This window comes from Paramisgurnus dabryanus, chromosome 16, assembly GCF_030506205.2.
Source record: "Paramisgurnus dabryanus chromosome 16, PD_genome_1.1, whole genome shotgun sequence".
Taxonomy (NCBI): domain Eukaryota; kingdom Metazoa; phylum Chordata; class Actinopteri; order Cypriniformes; family Cobitidae; genus Paramisgurnus; species Paramisgurnus dabryanus.
Genome location: NC_133352.1, coordinates 18,743,032 through 18,766,236, shown reverse-complemented (window position 1 = coordinate 18,766,236; position 23,205 = coordinate 18,743,032). Strand labels below are relative to the sequence as shown.

General features: G+C 34.5%; 3 protein-coding genes across 9 annotated transcripts in view; all 3 read right to left on the bottom strand.

Annotated features, from left to right (window-relative positions):
• Positions 1 to 4,429, bottom strand: part of mtus1a (microtubule associated tumor suppressor 1a) — a 33,703-nt gene extending 29,274 nt beyond the window's left edge. The window contains exon 1 of one of the 6 annotated variants that reach the window (XR_010534844.2): positions 1,967 to 2,167. The gene's annotated coding sequence lies outside the window, so the exon portion shown is untranslated. The other 5 variants (XR_010534838.2, XM_065271770.1, XM_065271771.2 and 2 more) reach the window with 5 other exon arrangements.
• Positions 4,430 to 4,982: 553 nt separating this feature from the next.
• fgl1 (fibrinogen-like 1) lies at positions 4,983 to 8,306 on the bottom strand. Its single transcript, XM_065270057.2, has 7 exons — positions 8,101 to 8,306; positions 7,795 to 7,960; positions 6,733 to 6,892; positions 6,557 to 6,654; positions 6,361 to 6,449; positions 6,062 to 6,249; positions 4,983 to 5,345 (listed from the first exon to the last, which is right to left on the bottom strand). Exons 1-7 carry the CDS (start codon positions 8,167 to 8,169, stop codon positions 5,186 to 5,188), a joined length of 930 nt encoding a protein of 309 aa, XP_065126129.1. The 5' UTR covers positions 8,170 to 8,306; the 3' UTR covers positions 4,983 to 5,185.
• Positions 8,307 to 9,366: 1,060 nt separating this feature from the next.
• The window catches only part of asah1a (N-acylsphingosine amidohydrolase (acid ceramidase) 1a), a 189,895-nt gene continuing 176,056 nt past the window's right edge, over positions 9,367 to 23,205 (bottom strand). Inside the window, exons 2-15 of one of the 2 annotated variants that reach the window (XM_065271766.1) lie at positions 12,611 to 12,699; positions 12,430 to 12,476; positions 12,224 to 12,314; positions 11,970 to 12,053; positions 11,781 to 11,859; positions 11,627 to 11,701; positions 11,505 to 11,550; positions 11,221 to 11,365; positions 11,065 to 11,119; positions 10,792 to 10,873; positions 10,444 to 10,575; positions 10,230 to 10,353; positions 10,079 to 10,135; positions 9,367 to 9,997 (exon numbers count right to left, since the gene is read on the bottom strand). In XM_065271766.1, coding sequence (XP_065127838.1) covers positions 9,908 to 9,997; positions 10,079 to 10,135; positions 10,230 to 10,353; positions 10,444 to 10,575; positions 10,792 to 10,873; positions 11,065 to 11,119; positions 11,221 to 11,365; positions 11,505 to 11,550; positions 11,627 to 11,701; positions 11,781 to 11,859; positions 11,970 to 12,053; positions 12,224 to 12,314; positions 12,430 to 12,476; positions 12,611 to 12,679 — 1,176 coding nt within the window. In that variant the 5' untranslated portion in view covers positions 12,680 to 12,699 and the 3' untranslated portion in view covers positions 9,367 to 9,907. Of the gene's footprint in view, positions 9,998 to 10,078; positions 10,136 to 10,229; positions 10,354 to 10,443; positions 10,576 to 10,791; positions 10,874 to 11,064; positions 11,120 to 11,220; positions 11,366 to 11,504; positions 11,551 to 11,626; positions 11,702 to 11,780; positions 11,860 to 11,969; positions 12,054 to 12,223; positions 12,315 to 12,401; positions 12,477 to 12,610; positions 12,700 to 23,205 lie in introns of those variants that run through there. The other variant, XM_065271767.2, reaches the window with a different exon arrangement.

The window sequence follows — 23,205 nt, the reverse complement described above, 5'->3', positions numbered from 1 at the left end:
TGATCTACTATTAAATTCTTTATACGTTTACTAGAGACACATTAAATATAAAAGAGCCCTCGTCTTATCAAATTCCAGAACTTCGTTATGTTACAAAAACAGTTTTAAATATGGCATACCATGTTGGTTTATTTTTTACTAGAAAACCCCTTATAAACATTAAAGAGGTCATGGTCAATAATAATAACAGGGTTTTTTTTAAATAATTTTGTAATTAATTACATGTAAAACACAACATCTTTAAACGCACCATGTAACAATTACTTTAGAGAGCAAAATTTACATTTTGTAAAAATAATTTGTTTAAAAATAGTAACTGCAGTATATGTTCTAGTGGCCTAGATGTAATGTGTTGTAAGTTTAAGACAGATAAGTGGTCAGGTGCAGACTGGTAAGGGGTCAGTGAGAAGGCATGCATTTAGATAAGCTGTCCTGAGTGCTAGTAAAAACACTTCACTTTGTTTAGCAGGAACAGATCTACAGAATACAATACCACACCAGTCAAACCCCTTTTTCAAACACAGCTATGGATTATCACACGCTAATACTTGCTAAATGCATCAACCAGATTGATGACATTTTAGTTTTAAGATAATAGTACATTTCTGAAAAACAAATGCAGTCTAATGAAAGGAAATATGATTATTATGATGATGATGATGATTATTATTATCATCAGATCATATTTCCATAGGTAATAAAGCTTCTCTGTATCTTTTATTCTTGGGTTCCCTCTCTCTAAATTAACATCGGTATACTACCCCACAGGGGTGAAAGGGTATGGCTATGGCATGCTTTTGGTCTGCTGAGGGGAAGGGCTTGCATGCTCTAATGCACTTTGTTCAAGTACAGTAATAATAAAGACCAGTTAATGCAGATGCAAAGAGAAGCAAATTGCAAACAATCTTGTTTTAAAACAACAGAAAAACATTAATGTAACAAGGACCGAATGTGCCAAATGTTTCACAATGTTACATTTCAAATAGTATCAGAAATGACAGATCCATTATTTGCTTTCAATGTAAATTTGTCGCAAGTGACTGATCTGTAACAATCACTTGAATGAGTTACTGTTTATTTTCATAGTTTACTGCTCAGTTTAGTACCTGGCAAACAATGAACAAGCTCCATTCACTGCCTTTATGTTCTGTCACCTTACTTGATATGTGAAGACAAACAATTACAAGAACAGTGCACAAGCAATCAATTCAGGTTTAAGGCAAATCAAGAATTTTTTTTCAGCTCGCTGACTAAAGGTTAGCTTAGGAACCCAACAGTGTGCTTAGTCATTTACAGTCCGACTCATGCAAGGGCTGGGCATTAAAGAAACAAGAGTCCTTCTGTTAATGCTTCACTACTGCCTGGAGAATTATTAATGGATGTGTCTTATTTCATCTTGAAAAAAAAAAACATCAAAATTATACATTAAACTGAAATACAACAGTTGATTCTTGATGGGAAAATGATAACCTAACAATAGTATTCTGGAGAACCGGCTTGGAAATGATTTACATTAAACGGTGATATCTGGAGCACTGAATGATTAATTTGTTTACTGCTTAACACACAGCATAACAAACAAAACTACACTTTAAATAACAATACTACAAAATTAAAACATGCAGAAGCCCATTAATAAATCCTAACTGATGAATGCATATATATATAAAAAAATAAGAAAATACTATGAAAGGTCCACATTTAAAACTATAGTTCACATACAGCATTTAAATGTAATGTACCATAGCATGCCATTGATAACTAAGAAGTGCATTAAATTTGAGAAAAGACAGCCCTACCATGCACAACTTCATGTCAGTTCAGCGAATCCCATTCAGGCTCCTGCAGCACTCAGAGACTTTCATGTCTCAGTATCAATCCTATTAGTGCTGTGGTAAACACTACACCACACAGTAAACGCATTGCTCTGCTTGTGGGCGTATATATGAAGACTGCCAACACTAACCTCTTTGCTCCTCAATACCCATCAGCTTCAGTAATGCCTTCAATACCTCTACCGGCCTGCAGCAGTGGTCTCTCTCATAGGAATGTCGCACAGTCCGTGTTACTGTCAGCACGCTTTTGGGCTGTCCCTGCATACTAAAACACGCCTCTACTCGTACAACCCCGTTCAAGTTCCAGCCTGGGCCTTGACTGAACCTACAGTACTATAATGCCGCAAGGCTAACTTGACAGGGGACGGCAACTGGTTGCCCTATCCCAGACAAGCCCTACATGGGGGAGTGGCCAGGGAATGTTACACCGAAAGCAGCATTCACAAATGTTAAGCAGCTAGTAACTTTTGTTAATATAATTACCTTAAGGCTTTTAGAGATAAATGTGGGAAACGCCATTAAACTGAATCAAGCAATATTTAACATGAAACTACACAGGAATTAAACTGATAAAATCACATTCACGTATAGGTCAAGTTAGAAAGTTATTAAACAACAAAAACAAATAGATGGGACACAATGAAGATGAAATGCTGTGTTTTAAATGACAAATAAGCCGCCAACGGGCATCACAATAGGCAGGGGATAGAGATTAGAATTTGTACCGGGAATAAGCAAATGTTATCAGTATGATAATCGTACAGGTCAACATTATGGTATACAGTTATATTGTTACAACCTTACTCTCAACACACCTATAGGCATGCAAGCAGCTCCATATTGTTTATTTTGACAAATTCTTAATAAATTACATACATAATTTGGACAATGCAGGGTGTTCGTATGAATTCAAATAAACTTCATACATTTGTGCAAAATGTTTTTGCTCCTGGGTACATTCGGTTTGGACGCAGGGTTATGGTAGGCATCATAATTTTTTCCTAACAATTGTACTTTTTGTACACCATGTACAAATTCCCATGAGATCAGGTTGGGAAATCCCTATTCTTGGCTAACATCCAACACCAAATAAGTGTTGGCCGCTGGGTTTCACTGTTGCTAAATGGGTTATAAAATGAGATTAGTCTCAGTCAAATCAAACTGTAGACGTCAACAGATAACAAACATTGCCTACTTCGCTTGAATTTGTTGCCCAATAGATTTTACATTCTTGAAGTAAACAATAAAATGACTTACTGAAGTTCCTTAAACAATAAGATGCATACTAAAAATAAAACAACAATGAAAAAAGCAACTCTTAAACAAGATCAATGAAATAACACGATGACTATTTGGGTATATATAACAGTAAGTTATTCCTTTTTAGAAACATCCTGCAGATCTGTCATCTTTATCCATTACAGATATAACAACAAACGTCATCAAACATGGATTTATAAGCAGAACTTAGTGTTCCTGAATACCTCAGTGTGTAGAGCATTGCATTAGCGGAGCAAAAAGGTCATGGGTTCAAACCCAGGGAACACAAATACTGATAAAACGTATAACTTGTAATACACTGTAAATCACTTTGGATAAAAGTGTTTGCCAAATGTGTAAATGTAAACAATAGTTCTGTACCCGTCTATTCAGGCACCTGCTGTGGAATTTAAAGCTTACGGCCCTTGAGCTTTTCCTGAACAACAAACCAAAGGTCAAGACACATCGCACACTTTTTATTGCTTTCAATTGGGATCATATCTACACTGGATGTCAAGAAAAGCTATTAAAGGAACCTGCACAATACCCATCCTGAAATGTCTGTACACTGCATACTGCTTGCAGTGCAGTCTTCTAGCTTGATTCTCAGGGTGTGTGGTCTGCATAGCAAACACACATTCTCACATCCAAACTACACAGTAAAAAGCAAGACTAACATACGGACATTTAAAGAAATAGAGTTCCAATTAGAGTACTACCAAAAAACTTCCCAATCCTTAAAAAACAGAGTTGCTTCCAAAATGTAAAAGGTGACAACAACAAACAAATCCATTTAAAATGCCTTCAAATCAAGTTACTTGTTTGTGCTCGACTCATGTTGCCTATGAGGTCATAACTCCCTAAGCCATAATCTATTTCCTGACCTCTGCCTTTAAATTGTCTTTTGCACCTGACTGAAACACATCAGAGGCCTGTGCTGGCAGCCCATCCTATAAATAACACACGGACTAAACAAAGTTGTAGTTCAGGGGTGTAATATACAAACTCAAAAAAAGCTATGAAAGCGTATTTCCTCTCAGCGTTTACATATGTAACTACGTTTTAATAAGTAATAAAAACAAAAAGAAAAAGTGTTCGTAAAAAATGCTAAAATTTAAACGTGGTCATGATACGGTTAAACTAACCTGTAAGAAGGGGTGAAACGTAATAAAATAAGTACAGGAGCGCATTTTGACAGTATAAACGTAACTGTTTAAACGTAAACAGCATGTTGTACTCACACTGGGGGTCGCACATGTGATTCGATAAAATGATCCGATTTTCGTACCGTTAACAGCAGCTCGTGCACCGCACAGGTAAGAGCTCAAGTGGGGCTTGAGACCTGTTTAAATAACGTCACAGCTAGAGTGACGCATGCGCGACAGTTTTTGGTCGCAGCCGAACGCAAATTTGGCCTTTAAACCTTTCATGATTTTATAATTGCGATGCGATTGTTTTGCTTTTTGAACTCAAATTATATTTAAGTTTGAAAATATAAAAAACAGTTATTTTTATTTATTCTTAACGCAATTGCAGTTTCAATGGATATATTAATAGCGATAAACGTTACACAAATTGATATATACACGTTGGGCAATTTTCCAACTCATCTGCATGTCTTGGCCTGTAGGAGGGAACCCACGTTAACCGAAGTAAGTTAAACGAACGCTGACAAAGGGACATGCAGAAGACTCCACACACAGAAAGCCATCCGACCCAGTCGAGGCTCGAACCGACATTGCTGTGAGACAACAGCCACCTATTACCCACAAATTATTTAATCGTTATTTAATTTATTTATGTCTTTATTTAGGCTATTGATTGATTGATTTTATCATCTAATTCCAATAATAAAAACTTAAATAGTCAAGAAAATGTACCATATAGTGAGGAACACAGCAACAAAACTTTATTTTACAAAAGTACTGTTATTAACTTTATTGTGTTACATGCAAGTAAGGAGCTTTTAAAAGTCGTAGTTAAGAATCTTATGTTTACTTATAAGCTTGATTACAACTATATTCATATACAAATTCATCTAATTGTTAACATTTAGTTTAGATATCAATACAAGGAATAAGCAATAAGTCTTAAACATCGTTAGGCTCAAAGCTTGCTGGTCTGATCTTCATTTGGACAGACTTGAGGGAGTACCACCAGCCGTGCCATGGGTACCACACTATCCCATCATCAGTGACTGCACTGTACGGACCTCTGTGGTAGAAGCCATTCAGATTTGCAGAGTGACATCTAGTGGAGTAAAAGTGAAAGAACATACTTATGCATAGATGGTAGGTAGCTGAATAATGTATATGACTGTATATTACATCATATTCTAATGGGTTAAAGGTTTTAGGTCAACTCTTAGGTCGACTTTTAACGTAAAGCAACATTTGAAGGCCCATCTAAACAATTTCTGCCCAATAAAACATCACCTAACTACAGCTCAAATGCAAACCCTCTAACATGTTTTTTTGTAAACAAGCATATCTTTTTTTACCCAACTCTTAATGAATTCTGCCAACAAACTGGTAATGCTGAATGGACTAAGGCCAGGATTAAGTGGATTTTAAACATTGAACGTTTAAATTGACATGGGTATAATACGTCATTTTTGACGGAGGTGCCATTTAGAGGTTTTTAAAGCTATCTAAAGCTATCTTAAGGCCCCTGTTTTAATTCTGTTGTGTCCCCGGGTCCCTGGTTGAGAAACATTGGTATAGTGTAATGAGCATATATAACTTTAGAAATATACTTTCAGGTACAACGCTGTCACTGGGACAGTACCCTTTTAAAAAAAGTAAATTTTTGTACCTAAAGAGCTGCACATTTGTACCTCAAATGTACATATTGGTACCAAATGTATGCATTTTTGTACCTAAATGGCACATATACTGTACTGTACCTTTTAAAAGGGTACCGCAGTGGCAGCTTGTGTACCATTTTTTTTCTGAGAGTGTACAAACCTGTTAAACCACCAACCACCTTTGTCCTCCAGAGCACAATTGCGATCGTAGCGATCATTATCCCTGTCTCGTGTGCTGAACTTCATTCCTTGGTGACTGGCCCACCATTGAACCTCAGGATGGTAACTGCCAGAAAGAGCATCACCTGCATTTCCTGTGTATTCACCAAAATTGAGCTGGTAATGGTTCTGAAAAGATCAAACAGGATAGTCAGTCTAATAACCATCAAATTTAATAGTCCAAAAATCTATCAATTCTTTATATCCACAAACTTTGAAATACATAAAAGATAGATAAACCTGTTCATTGTCCACTTTGAACTTTTTATATACTGCATAGCGATGGCTGCCGTCAAAGTCTTCTAGATTGATTCTCAAGATGTAATCGTCTGCAAAACACTTTTATTTTAGTGAAACAATGAAAAATTTATTTTCTCAGAAATATTTTTAATAAATCCTGTAATGAAATTTGATTAAATATCTAAAAATAACAAACCTTGGGATGTCAAATAATGCAGATTATCATTTCCTAACCAGAACTCGCCATTAGCAGATTGCATGTCACCAAATCCATTTTTGTAATCATTCCAATCTCTAAAAAATAAAACATAATTGAGATTTTAATTCCTGAAACACTATATAACAATTTTCCTTTTTTCAAACAATCCTTACCTGTCAAATGACTGGTTGCCATCTGAACGCCTTTGAAAGACTGCCCATCCACCCCCCTCAGTCATATCACAGTACACCCGGATCGGTGTTGGATTAGTCAAAGGTTTAATAGTGTAAAATCCACTCTGTTTGTGGCCATTTTTGAAAATATGAGCACAGTCTAGATATGACAGATACATTTTTGTTAGTACATTATGTCATTACAGTTTGACAAAATGCAACATACAATATTTACACAGGAAGATGAGCACTCTAAGAAAGGATGTGTTAATTTTTTAAAAAATTTTGTGTTATGCTTTTAAAGGGAACATATCATGAAAATCTGACTTTTTTCATGTTTAAGTATAATTGGGTCCCCAGTGCTTCTATCAACATAGAAAAGTGTAAAAAAAGATCAACACAGTAACTAAGTTTTGGTAAACCATTCTCTGCAAGCATGTGAAAAAATAGCTCATTGAAATTTGCCTCCCTTTGTGATGTCAGAAGGGGATAATACCGCCCCTTAATCTGCACTATCCAACCACAGCACCACCATTTAGTACAGAGATCAGCTCATTTGCATTTAAAGGACACCCAAAATGGCACATTTTTGCTCACACCTACAAAAGTGGCAATTTTAACATGCTGTAATAAATTATTTCTATGGTTTTGTGAGCTATACGTACTCTGTGAATACCTATAATAAATTATTTCTATGGTATTGTGAGCTATACGTACTCTGTGAATACCTATAATAAATTATTTCTATGGTATTGTGAGCTATACGTACTCTGTGAATACCAAAGATTTATTTTACATCTTATAAAAGTCTTGTGAAATGTCCCCGTTAACACATTATGTGTAATTGTGACACGTAATGTGTCATTTTGTGTTGCTTTTGTGTTCAAATAAAACACAAGTTGTGTTAAACATAATGTGTTGTTTCAATAATTACACAGAGATGTGTATATTTTGGGACAATGCATGTAGTGTGTTTTCCCTAAACTAACACTGGTGTGTTGTTTTTAACACATCCGTTCTAAGAGTGAATGTCAGCACTTAATAAGACAAAAAAGTATTGACCCTTGTATTGTTTAACTCCCAGGTCATAAAATTTGCCCTCGCTTATAGAGAGTTCATTGAGATTCAACAGTCGTTGGATAAGCTGCTGTTGCTTTGTATCACGCACTTCCAGACTCTTCAACTGTGCACGGAGGCGATTTATCTCTTCTTGGCATTCATCATCGGACTAAACACACAAATGCACACAAAAATATACAGTATGGATGTTCTAAAATTTAACCTTTGTAAAATGCTTTTTTAGTTTAACAAATTTAATTTACATAAACATTCACAAAAGAAGCAGAAAGTATTTTAGCAAAAACTTACAGATTCTGACAAATCCAAAGTAAACAGCATCCAAATCATGAGAAAAATTGGCATTTTACATGTACTCATTTTAATGCCGTATTTAATCCTGTATCAGAGCTCTCTGTTCAGTTCATGCACTAAAGAACAACTACAAACTCGACAACATGTATAAATGCTCCTTGGGTCTGATCTTGGTGCTTGTTTAATGTTCCTGTGGTTGAATGTTCGCTGCTTTGAGCTGAGTCATGCGAACAAAACAGATGTGTGGATAACTACAAACAGGTTCAAATAAAAATAGTCAAAAACAAAACTGTACTACAACTGCAATTTATGAGAAATTTGATATCGAAGTCTTTTTATTCATTTTAAAAAATATTTTTTTTAAAGCACTCCAATTTAGAAAATATTTTGATTTAAATTTTATAGTATTATGCCATTTCTATACTGTATATATTTAACATGTAAAAAGAAAACAATATTCTTTTAAAGAGCACATTGAACAGAGCAGTTGAAAGAAGTATGAGCTGAAGGAATGAATACCTGATTTGATACAGCCCTAAAAAAGATAATGGGAAAAATATGCGTGAAGCACACGGTTCATTACACTTATACTAGACAAAAAAGTGCTTCACCTAAAAATAATAAAGGGACATATCATGAAAAAAAATGCTTATTGGGTCCCCAGTGCTTCTATCAACCTAGAAAACGTAAAAAAGATCAACCCAGCAACTTAGTTTTGGGAAACAATTCTCTGCAAGCATGTGAAAAAATAGGTCATTAAAATCTGTCTCCCCTTGTGATGTCAGAAGGGGATCTTATTATAATTATACCGCCCCTTAATCTGCACTATCCAACCACGGCACTGACAATTTTAACATGTTATTATAAATTATCTATATGGGATTTTGAGCTAAAACTTCACATACATACTCTGGGAATCCCAAAGATTTATTTGACATCTTAAAAATATATAATATATATATGAAGAATTGTCAAAACATTATTTATCATCATGTTTTAATTGCGTTTTATTTTGCTACTCAGCTGAATTTGTTTAGTTATGAAAGCTAAATTAATTTAAAACAAACCAACTGCAGTTTGATTGATATTAATACGAATGCACAATCAAAAAAAACTTATGTATGTATAATGTATGTATAATATATTATTTAAATTTGAAAGTGCATAATCAAACATGTTACAATACACATAGACTGTAAAAATTGGTTTAACCTGGCACCTTTCATATATCATTATATTGATTACATTGATTGATAACAGGTCTGATCTTTATCAAAGCAACATTTTATTATTAGGTAGTTTTGTTAATACATGGCCTTCTTTGGAGAACACTGATTCAATACTTTCAGAAATTAGGACCCATTCTTGTTATAGACTTGCCATAATCTGACCCATAAGCAAAATTCCATAAACAATAGCCTAGCAAAATAAACCTCAAATATCATTACAAGTTACAAAAATAGTCTTCAAAATTATTTCCAAAATACATTTCCAGAGAACAGCAAAATATTTAAGAATAAGACAATAACTATTTACATTAATTTAACACACCCACATGTAGCACAATTAGAATACGCTGAAAAAATAGATTTCTATTGAAAATGTGTTTGTTAACAAGACATGCTACAATGGCACAAGTAATGCTGTGATAAAGTTTCACTTGTAATGTGACCCTGTAAAAACATTTGTGAAATATCAGAGGTAGAGTTGCAATAGTGACCATTTTCAACAAGTTTCTAATACTCTAACCCTGCAATGACAACAATCTAATACAGCATTCATCAGTCGAGTCAGTATTAGCAGATCACCACGGTGTGCATGGATTTGGGCAGTCTCTGACATATGACTCTAGAGTTCCTGTTGAGACTTCCATGAGTGATGTGTAAGTTGTCAACTGTAAAGACAGGAGAAAATTTTATTTCATTTTCATTAAATAACACATTTGTTGGCAATTCATTTTAAAAGGCACACTCACCTTATTAAGGACTGGTTTTGTTGACAGTACATCATATATTGTTGCCAGAGAAATGTTCTGTGAGACAACATATGCAAAAACTTCAGTTGCTGAGACCAACTAGCAATGATAATGGTAAGATTACTAATTATTTTACACAAGTGACACATACCCCTTGTGTGGTTTGATTCATGCATCTCATCGCTGGTGTTCTGCGGTCATCCAAAACCATAGGCTTTTCCCAGTGATCATAGTTAGTTTCCAGGACGTACCATCTCGCAAGCTTCATGTCCAGTCTTAAAAATCATCAACAGCAAATCATTTTCAAAAGGCAATTTAAAACACTGAATTGACATTTGGTTTTCCACGTGCCATGATTTACTCACTCCCAAATGTCCAATGTGTTTATTCGAGTTCTGGTTATCACACAACCCTGCCCAGTTTGGTTACCGCCCAAGATGAAGTAAGCTGGTGCGAGCAATTCTGTCTGAGAGAGCTGGTTTTTGGCATCCTCATAACTATTTGGTGAAAAGCGAGAGTATATTTTAAAGATTAGTTTGCATTGTTTTTATTTAGATTATGAATTGAGTACATTTCAACACCCATCCCAAGTGTTAAAAGCAAATGTAAACCTTTACAGAATAGGAAGGAAAACTACGATCAGGTACACGAAAGTGCAATACTGGAAGTTGTGGTTTTGGTAGCATGTCTTAGTAAGAATCAGTTCTCGTTACCTGGTAGCATTTTCCAGGACTTTGCGAGTTAGGAAACTCATCCACATTCCATCCCTCTTTCCAAAAATCCATTCCAGAATCCCTGTGAGAATTTATAGTGTTATCTAGCCAGTCAACCATGAAGAAGTCTTATTTTTACTTGCGCTTAGGATTTATGTAGTATATGCAATAGCTGGCAGTTCTTTATAAGCTTATAACATTGTAGAAGGATTTTTATAAGCATTTTGCTTAAAATACATTTGGAGGGGTCCAGTCGTTTAAATTAAGTCTTACCTATGTATCCCCCATCAATGTTGAAACGCTCATTCATTGTTAATGTCAATTCACCCTACAACCACACACACAAAAAAACACCAGTTAAAGTTAGTGTCATTTTTACATTTTTTAGCAAAGAGAAGCATCATATTTTTGTTACTTTCATACACATACAGGTCTAATTCCAGTGAGCATGCCAACATATCCAGCAAAGGTAGTGGATTTAAAGAGTGTTTGGTTGTCCCGTTCAAATTTAACGTTCACCACAAGAGGCTTAAGTTTCTCTGTTAAAGTCCAGGTTTTATTTTCTTGATCCCACCTTCAAAAAAAAACAAAAAAAAAATGTATATCATTCTTATGACATGAAATAGTTATTTACTGTATATTGGAGCCAAATAAATCAATGTTATACTTAGAAATGCATATGGCAACAAAATACAAACAAAAACACATCCTACCCCATAAACAATCCAAAATCCAAATTACGGGCATGATAAATATTTCCTGAAAAAAAAAACTTGTTAAACAAGCAATTCAGTTTGTTTAAAAAGTAAAGGGAACAAGATTTGTATCTTCTTACCCTTAGGGTCTTCTGCAACAAGTGATGTGCAAACAGTGAAAACTTCATAAAAAATATTGAACAGCGCAATCTCACCTAAAGGGACACATAAAAAAAAATCATTTAATAAAAACTCTTATTTGTATGTTTAGAAGTTTTATTACAGAAAACTTACCCAGAGGGACGCCAGAAACCGCTGCTATTCCTTTAATCTCTTCATCGAAAGGATATGGAAGTGTATCCACAAGCCAAGGCTACAAACCAGATAAGAAATAATTCATACTGTAGCAAAATAACATAAATCAATATATTCACAGAAAGCTTAAAATGTAATTTAACTGGATGTATACCATTCATTACTTACCAGCTCGTCATCTACTAAACCAATAAGTTTTCCATCGAGAAAACCTTTAGCCATGTCTTTCATTGTCTGAACCATTGCTATCAACTGAAAAGCAACATACTGTAAAGCACAATTATAGCTTTATTGAATACAAACAAACAGCAACCAAAGCATCTTTTAAGCAGGAAACCAGCATGGTGCCTCAAATAAAACTTAAGCAGATCATGGAAACCTGAATATGTCACAGATTAAAAGTTATTCAGGTCATTTCTTACCTCTTTGTTTTTGTCTTTGATCACTTGTGTCCACCTCTCGCTTGGAGGTAAATTGAGATTGACAGTGTACCATGTCACATTCCCTTTAAACCTAGATGCATTTAACATTAAAAGAGATGAGAATAATAACATTATATTATGTTCACATATGTGTAGCATATGAAATGTAAGCTTTCACATTTATTGAATAATGTAACATCATGTACGTTGGTCCTTTAGGTGGGTACATATCGGTTCTGCAATCCTCATCAATCTGCCAAAAAAAGACAGTCATATGATGATATTGTGACACCAACAGCAAACCTGAAACACAGCTCTTAAAACAAGCTAATGCACCTTACAAAGCAATATTATGAGCTTGAATGAAATCGCTTCATTGATGCTTACCCCTCGAGCAACCTGTGACAAGAGATATAAAAACAAAAGCCCAATACAACGAAAGAAATTTAGCTTCATCGTCGCTTCTTCGAGTTTTTAATGTTCTCTCTCATGCCGCTACGGAAGCAGAGAGGGAAATAGCTGCACGACGGAATGTACCACAATGTATGGGGGTGCATAGAAATAAAACATTTATTTGTGAACGTTAAAGGAATGAATAGATGTTTTGGTTACTCTAAATATAAAATTAAGATACAATTAAGTAGTGAAAGTGTCGTTTTTGGTCATTGTATATTTTATTTGTGCTTGTTTATGAGTACACTACAGGGTGTAACTACCCCTGAGTCTTGTGTGTCGAACATAAACAAGAAAGTTCATTATGATTCATCTGCTGCTTAACAAGCTGCTCCTGTATTAGAGAGCTAGATCAAGGTACGATGTACTTTGTCACTGTTATTATTGACGTTTATATTGATTATTGTTTTATGTACAGTAACAGCTATTGTATAACATAGCAAGAAACACAGAAATGCAGTATGCAGTACTGCCTATAGCAGTAACGTAAGATCTAAACCTTTTTATGGACTTATGGCCCCCTCTTTGTTCATAACAATATTTGAAGCCCCCATAATTTTACCCAATAAAATATTTTATAGCTTGACATAACTAGAATGTATATTTGTTATACATTTTCATATATATCGAATGCAGATATAAGAAATACCTCGATTTTAAGTTGTGTGAACTTGCATGTTTGTAATGCATTTAAAGTCATCCTTAGGTCCCCCGGTTTAGAAATAACTACTAAAATGAACTTTTATTTAACATGAGTTTTATCACACCTGCATTTGGATGAGGTTGATAAAACAGCTACAGTAATTCACTTGTAATAATTTGTGTATCCAGAAGGGGTCAGTATAATACCACTAAGAATCCCAAATAATAGGTGACCGTCTATGAAATTATAAGGCGTCTCATAATCTACAGTATATTAGGAGCATCAGAGTTTGATTTCAGTCATTGATTTCACACTGGTTTCAAATTTGATATGACCTTACTCTGTCTATATCAAAGATATATATCAAAGGTTATATTTTCACGAAAATGAATTATGTATGATGATTTTATATAGGATTTTATGTAGAAAACAGCTAAACACAAAACAAGACTTTCACAACTTTCGCTTACGCTTAACCAGCAAACCTGGTCAACTAGATTCACTAGCTAAATTTTACTGGTCTACCAACTACATTTTCACGTTGGTTATTGAACCCTTAGGCTACATCACCATTCTATATCTTAGCATCAGTATTTTGTTGTACTTTATTGATTTATAAGTGCTCCCATAATGTCCAGTTTAGGTAGCGGTAGGTGCTTACTATCTTCTGCCTTCAACACAACACAGTTTTTGTACATTTCCCACAGGCATAAAAGTCTTTCCTCAAAGTGACAGATTAGCTTGTTCAGGACAACTAATCCAATTTCACCAGGCTGGCCATGCTAGCACCAGCTTCAGTTTTCCATTAAAGTGAAAGAGCACTGTTAATCTGGGAAAAATGGTCCATATACCATCTCAACTAAAGCTGATTGGTCAACAGGCCTTAGGGAACACTACCAGTAAAGTGAACAATGAATACAAACCGTTTGCAAACTTTTTGTGCTGAACAGTGAAAAGAAAAGTCAAAAAGAAAGCTTTTAATATTGCAATAATGGAAAGATTTATGACATCCTTGTTTATTATATTTTGTGTATGTGTTATATATTTTTTCCTTGAAAATCCTTACTTTTGATTTCTGCAATACCCCACAGATTAGATTCATTAGTATCATATTTCCCAATGTTGACAAAAATGCAAAACTGAACATGTGTCGGCATTGTTTTGGAGCTATGCATCACAACATGTGAATATCAATGATGAAAAACTGGTTTTGGTGGAAGCTGAGCTTAAAATACACAAGCACAGACCCTGCAGAGTGGTGAATGAAGCACAGAGAAGAGTTTGAGTTATGAGCCTTTCACAAACAGGAGATAAAAGCAGGCTGGGTGCTCAGCCAGCTGAGATTCCTCAATTAATTAAACACTTCCTAGTGATAATCCCATCTGATAAAACTTATCTTTAGAGTCAGGACTGCACTCACCTAATGGGGCATTACATCAAAACACAAACACAATCTGCACTTTTTTACACTGTAAAAAGTTTATTTCCTCTTTAGAATAAAAATGAACATTTGACTGCAAACTTCCTATTATTTGCATTATTTATATATTTCTAGCTGTAAAAAGCTTAAATGTTTGTTAGTGAAAATCAAAGATTACATTTTTTCAGATAATTTCAGTTATTATTTCAGTTAAAAAATATTTCCACTGAATGAAAAGTATTTCCTTGGAAAATATTTCCACTGTAGATTTGGGTTACTCTGCTTTCCCAACAGAAATCAGATGTTTGGATTTGGAATATAATGCCTTTAAAGCAAGCATTAAAAAATATCTTCAGTTAGTTTCTTCTACATAAGCAAATGTTATACTCTAGTCTTTAACATAATGCTAACCTACTGAAACTACCAACATGAAACAAACTCTTTTAGATACTAAACATTATGTCTCCTGCTTAATTCATCTTGATTAAAATTCATAAAATAGCATTTAATTTCTTCATTTACTCGCATTATTCAGTCCCATGCAAAATATGGGAACTTGAAATCTCCTGCCTAAAAAAAAAAAAAAATCATGTTCAAAATATTATTTTGAATGTTTGAGCTATATATTTGACTGAATCATGTTCTTTTAAAGACAAAAAAGTTACAATATTAACTCAGCTTAAAATTATGAAATTGTGTTTAAAAGAGAAACAGCATTGATCGTGTTAAATTTAAATTATTTTTTTAATTAAAGTGAACAGCATCAAAATAAATATATATTTTTTCAGTGCACACTGATAAAGGGAGAGCATGCAGACTTCACAACAGTACTACCCATTGAGCCACTGTGTGCCACCCTATTTTTTTTTGTATAACAGTGTGTTGAGTTCCAAATAGGAATTTTTTGAGGAAAACCTAAACTTTATTTCCTCTGGATAACATTGCAATGCTGATGTTGTGTTTGTATGGTCAGTTTGAGTCAATGATATATGAAATGGCAGTCTCAAAGAAAGCCTTTGTCTGTGGTTCATGGATTTTATGTCATGCCTTTAGGAGCTTTTTTAATTTCTGACATAATTACACCATGTCATACACTGTAAAACTGCTAACACTACTCAGTTTCTTTCTGTACACTACTTTTGATATCCATGACCATGAAAATCACCTTGTCATTTAGCATTAATAAATAAAGAGGTGACCCTGTATGTGCATTGAAAATAAATGACATCTAAAAAAACTAGCAAAAAGCACCAAACCATCCATCAGATTTTTGTTTTAGAAGGATGGTTGCTTTACTTGTACAATGCAGGCTGCATGTTAAACATGTACATATATCATGTTTGACTGATAGCACTCATCTGGCTTGATGATAACAGCTTGCTTCTCTGTGATATACTGTGCATGCACAATAAAAAGTTACAAGTTGGATCAATAAAAAATATATATACTTTAATTGGTAACACATAAAAAATGAAGTTGTTTAAACTTAAATGTTTCACTTAAAGTATTTTTCACTTAAACTATTTTCACTTAAATTATTTTTTTAGGTGTTACCAATTGAAGTAACTTTTTAAGTTGACCCAACTTTTCACTTTTCACAGTGTATGTTTTCTGCATTGGTGTATAATTTTCTAAACTCTTGCTTATTGGTGAAATGTTATGTTCTTGGCACAACAATAAAACAGAATGTAAACGCAAAAAAAATAGTCAGTTTTCTGCATTCTGCTATATTACAACTTCATTGTGCAAAAGTAATACTGTAACTGTATAGTGAATCACTATTAGTGATGCTGATTATTTTTGTTAATTTAACAAAAGATAAAGCATGTATAAATCATACTTGGTAATTGCCAATAAAGAGCTATTTTCAATGTCAATCTATACATCAAAAACCAATACAGCACCGGTTGCAGTGAGGGATTTTTTTCCAAACATGGACTGATGCATAATTGGATCTGGAACATGTATACTATATGAATTTAAATCAGATTAATTTGATGTTTATACATGTTGGCCTATTAATGTGATGTGCCCACTTGAATGAGTACATGTGGCAATTTATGAATCGCAGTCTTGTCATCCTGTAATTGCTTCTAACTTAATTCAACTTGTGCACTTTATAACCAACTCATTAATTGCTAAAGGGACCTGTGCTAATAAATATCAGGAACATATTGCATTACAAATATTCATAGTCATGAAGAGCCTAATTACTCCCTGATTTCTGATAAATTAAGCTACTCAATTTCTATTAAGCTCTGTCAGAAAACACTACGCTAATAGCACATCAAGTTTGTCATTAACCTCATCTGCGTCCTTGGCCCTGTATGCGGGCTGTGTGGACAGGAACATTGATTTAACCACAGTTTTTTCATTCGAGATAAGACACTTCCTGAATCGCAATCCATGAAAAGGTAATACTTTCAGAAATGGACAAAAACCATCACAATTGTTTTTGTATATAAAAGTATGAATTATGCATTTAAAATTATGATTCCAAATATATTGGGACTCATTTATTAATCTAACATTAAAACCACTGCAGATGCATGAGCAGTGAACGGTTTACATGTGGTTCATGAAACATTTGAACATCACCAAAATCATCATACAAATGATTGTTAAAAAATGTGGTGAATGAAAATAACAGGCTCATGCAAAGCATTCTGGGAACCAAAATCTGAAGAAAAAACAGAAAAGGTTGATGAAGATTTCTGGTTCCTATGCTTTGCATTGCTGTTATTTGATAATTTTATTCTGTAAAGACAAAGACTTGTTAATGTTGAATGTTCATTTAACTGTTGCCAGTAAATAACATACATTTAAATCTACAGTAAGTTACTTGGAAACACCTGCTTATTTACAGGAAATGTTTTGCAGTGTATGAAAGATTTGTAAATGTTTTACGTTTTGTAGCTGTAAAAATATAACAGTCATAATAATGCTACAATTAAATGTTGCAAATACGTCAACATCTACATTCATTCATCTATTAAAAAAAAACATTTTGTGTTTTTGAAAGTTATGTATTACTCAGTATTAACAGAGATCTGGCTGAAATATCTGTAATAGCCACGCTTGTCCATATTGATAAATACCTAGTTGCATGGAAATGACCGTACACCCAGTTTTCTGTCATGCACTCATTTTCAGAAAAGCCGGAAATGTGAAGCTCCTTACCATGTTTGAAAGATTCGCTCACAATGCAATGTTGACAGAAGTTCACTTACAGGCTGTGAGTCCAAGCGGGAGGAATTATGATAATGTCGGTCTTGTTCATTTTAGTCATAAGCACTCTCTGGGAACCGCCCCTGGGAATGACATTTTATGCATTTCTATGAGACAAACAACATACAGGATGTTACCTGCATTTAGCCAGCTAGATAGTTAATGGCCTAATGAATGACTAAGAATTGATGTATAGTTTTTCTGTCTGGCACAGAAATAGAAAGCAGGAGTCTATTTCTCAGTGTTCTCCAGTGACGAAAGATGGATGGACAAAGACTTAATGAAAGTGTCTATCAGTGAAGAGAAGCAAGTTCACCTCAAGAAACTCTGATATGTAGCCTTTAATTTGTCAATGTCTGAATGCTCCACAGACAAGTACTTACATTGGCAGTAGTATTTAAGAAAATTGTTTTCTAAGTAGCAATAACTTCCGCTGGAGATTTTAGGAAGAACCCATATGTTGGTAATTATGAAGTGAGGGAAAAATTAAAGCCTTTGTCCAAGAGACTTTTAATGGATGTGCATGAGGTTTGTATTGTAATGATGAATGAGCCTCAAATTAGCAGAACTCTAGTTGAGAAAGGACATAATATAAAAATGATTAGTTAGTTTCAGATTACATTGAAATAGCTGAACATCTGGTAGGGCCATTAACAGCCCCACTGTTATGAATAGGAAACAGTGGCACTAAAGTATTAGGCTAATAACAATGATAATAGTTAAACGAACAGAAGAAAGACATTGGTTTTAATGTGTGCCTTTGTTATCATTTAATGCTGCACAATGAAGTGTAAAAAGGAGGGGTAATGTAATTATTTAGAATTTTGAACACATTATAAATCATCCAGGCATGTAATTGTTTTGAATATTATTCTACGATGTTACAGTATGTGACTGCAGATTATGTTAGTGTGCCAAATAACAATGAATCTTGATTAATTCAGAAACAAATACCATGGTAAAGTCATCTCAGGTAAGTGAGTAGGGTGTAAAACCTCTATTTAAGAAGTATGATTACCTTTTAGCTTAGTTACTGTAATTACTTTTACATTATAAATTATAAGTAGCTTCTTTGAAATGTGGTTTTAAAGTGTTCTTTCTAACACTACTCCAGAACTAAAGCAATAATAATCACAGTTTAATTTAGCTATTTGAGACCTGAATAAACAGACAAAATGTGCACTGATTATTCAACTATGTTATGAAGACAAATGTTTTGTTCAGAGATATGAATCATGAGCTGTATATTAAACACTATGCCCTATTATACTGTTGTTTATTGACTATTTAGCATTCACTATACAGGGAATAGTGAATTAGTAAACATGTGAGTGAATCTTCATCTTAATGCATCATTAGAAAATGTATCTATTTTTGTCAGCCATAGTCATTTATTGTTTTGCATTATTGGTAATTATGAGGTCCCCAGATATCCATGAGAAAATAAGTTTTCTTTTAAACTGTTTGGGATGTTCTTTCTAGCTGAATAAAGTATTGTTTGTTGTTTCTTTGACTTTTTGTCTATGTGGTGCATGGCATGGTTTAAGTACATTTATTGTCGAATTTTCACACAAAGATGGTGTGCCTGCATCATTGCTTTTTCTGTCCCTTCATTTCAGATAAAAGAGATGCACAGATGAGCATTGATTGAGAATACAGCCATAAAAAACTGACAGATAGTCTGTCCCATGTTCCCATGGTCATTAGTTCATTACAAATCTATTGTGGGTTATTATTATTTATTTCAATGCTGTGTTATTCAAAGATGAGATAAGATGTGCTGCCTTCATCCACAGAATTAAATTAGCCTGTTGAGTTCATATAGAACCAATACATTTAGCCAAATAGTGCAACAGCTTTAATAAGCCTTAGGTTAATTATAGACATGTGATTTACATCAGTATGTGATAAGTCAAAAAATATTTGATGGCTGAGGAATGCTGGCCACTGGTGTTATAAAACAATCTTATTCCTTATATTTAAATCAGCCATAGGGAGTCCTTGACTGCTGGGTTAGTAATCCTCTAGGTCTATGGTGCAGTTTCACAGGCTAGTCCCAGACTAAAATGCATGTGTGAGCTGTCATAAAACAGCTTGCACTGATGTATGTCATCATTACTACATTAAATATACAGTATATGTCCTCATTTAACTATCTAAGGCTTACTCCTATCTGTGAAACCGAGTTTATAAGTTACTAACATCAGCAATCTGGTTTACAAAAACAACATCAGAAAGACAACATGACTAAAGCTTAGCATGATATCAACATGCCATCCATCATGTGGAAGTATTACATCAGTCTCTTCTAATAAAAAATACATGAACATTCTTCACATTCTAGCACAGACCAGTCCTAACAGAGAGAAGGGATAAAAGACACAGTGGATAGAATTAGTCCTCTGGGAGAAATTTGGAAAGACAGAAGAAACAGCTTTGAAAGCCCAATCTTGAATTAATACTAAAGAATGCTAGAGTCAATGCATACTTACTGTATCCAATGGACATAAGAACTGGTCATTAAACTCTCTGTTTATATACCAGTTTGTTGGCATAATCCGTTAAATGCCATAAGCCTTAAAAATATTCATCTTTTTTGCTGCAGTCCATATACTTTCCTTAAACTCGTTTTAGACCTTAAGGCAGTGGTGTTTGTTTACAGGTGACAGTACTCAGACTGCCCTCCAAAAAATAACGACCTCATAAGTCTTTTGTGCAATCACCTTATTACGACGTTAAGTGACGTATTAAGGCATTAGTGTCCTCTAGTGGCAGTAGCTTATAAATACAACCTGTTGTTACGTTTGAAGGTTTTTGCCTTATACATCAGATTAGACACATTTAATTTTATGAATTTGTAAATGTAGAAACAGTTTCATACTGTAAACATTTATGGTTTTAAAGATATTTGGAGCATCTAACCCCACCCTCAACCTTACCCTAAACCCAACCACTTCTCAACCATATAAAACACAACACGCAAGTAAAACAGTCAGGCATTTATTGCATAAAACAGCATAAAATTATTACAAACCATTCGCCTTGCAAACCTTGCAAACTGAAGCCATACGATTACTTTATATGAAGAACTCATTCAAACATAAACCAGCATGATGTAGTTTGTCACAAGAGCCAATAGCGCTTCACGTTCTTAGCTGACGTAATGATGCGATTGGTCACGAAACACACGAAAGCCAATGCCTTTTCACAATCATAGATGACGTATCATCGCTTCTGGCTGCAGTTTTTGAATCAGTGTATGTCCGGATCTTATATTTACAGTGGATTGTCATCACTTTTGCATCTTTTCTTCAAATAAATGTATTGTTTGACTTCGGTACACTGGGTATATTTTAAGTATATTTTTAAAAAGTTGTGACTGTTTTGTATTCTGTGTTTATAGAATAAATAATAAATATATAATAAATAAATGGGTACATTATTTGCCCGAAATGCCTGAATAGTGTAATGTGTAATAAAATACAATTAATGCTGGCGGTTTAAATTGAAAATGTTATCCCTGTACATGTCATCATAGCAAAATTATACTCCAAAATATACTGCTGCCGGTAGAGGTGCTAATTTAGTAAATGCATCTATGGGTCGAATTTGGTAAAATTTACAAATGACCAAAGCAATCGTATGAGTTGGAGGATATGTTGTTGTCATCTTAGTACTAAGTAGATACAACTGAGCAGAGGTGTGGTTAAGCTCACTAATCTATCTTCATGCAACATAACATGTCTGACCAAGCCAGAGCAGCGTTGTGCTCCATGCTAAAAGGAATGAAGTCAAGCGAGTATGATGATCCATTAGGAGTGGTTCAGTTGGGTAGCAGGTCAGCCTGTAATAGATGACAGGGTGATGAATAGCCTTCGGCAGGAGTCAGCTCGTATAGATGGCATTGAGGGCAAGGCTGTGGAAATAAGGAAAACTGCAGGTTAAGCCCCAATGACCATGTGATTGAGTCTCCATTTGGCATAGCAGCTGGAGCAGGAGACTGTTTCAGTGACTCCATCTCAACTCAACTCAACTGTACAAGTATTATTCATCAGCAATGTACTTAATTTTTAGGTTTTGAATACTGTAGGGTAAATTGATCAAGTCGTTCAAAGGTTTTCTACTGTAAACTACTACTAATACTATATAGTTCTACCTGTTCCATGTAGCTTAATGGTAGAGCATTGTCTAGGAAGCGCTTAAGATTGTGGGTCCCATGCAACACACAAAATGATACATGCAGAATTGTTATGCATGCAAATCACTCTGGGCGTCTGACAAATGTGTATATGTAAATCTTAACAAAGAGATTTGAAAGACTTTCTTATCTAAAATGATGCACAAGTGCATTGATTAATCTGCTATTCAGAACGACCATGAGCGGGATTAGTAAGGTGCACCATGCGGTTTAAAACGTCTCTCAGCTGGCATGACAGCTGTGAGTGAAGGGCTGCCAGTCGAGGGGAAAGGCTTGTGATGTGGTTACTTAACATCCTCATCGTTGCTTGTTAAAGTGTGCATGACTAATAGACCTGTTCAAGGACAAATGTGTCCTGACATATTTGATGGAGTACATTTTTTCAGGCCCAGTGATTTAGGTTGATGGTTATAACTTACATTTCCAACGAGGAGGAAGCAGATACTTTTGGTCAATTTATTCATTTATTTATTTATGCTATTCCAAAAGTGGTCAATCCACACACAAGTTGGAGAAGGACAATTAAGCATCTCCAATTCACCTAACATGGAGTGCGTTAGCCAACTATGGTCGAAGGTTTCGTTGTTATAGCATAGTTCAACAATTCGTGTGTTTCCCGAATCCATTGTTCCGATGAACCTTTTGCAAACTGCATTGCAAACTTGTGTGGTTGGAATTACAGCTCTCAATTTGTGGCATTATGTGCCGTATTAGTCTGACATGCAGATTTAATATGCTCTTAAGTAAATAAGCAAATATGCAGTATATTTAACATACATCATTTCAAATATGTATACAAAATAAAATGTATGTCTTTTAATCTGTCAAGAGAATTAAAGTGGTGCTCTTGAAGGGTGCGCATGTGCGTAATGTGCTCTAGTATGCAGAGGGTGCCCAGAAGTGGGGAACTACGTTTAAATAAAACATTAGGAAATAAAGCGAAACAATGAAGAACAAAAATAGGAAAAAAATAGTCTTCAGATGTAATGACTCAAGTTTTTTTTTAACAGCAATAATCTGACATTAATTCAAACCAGATG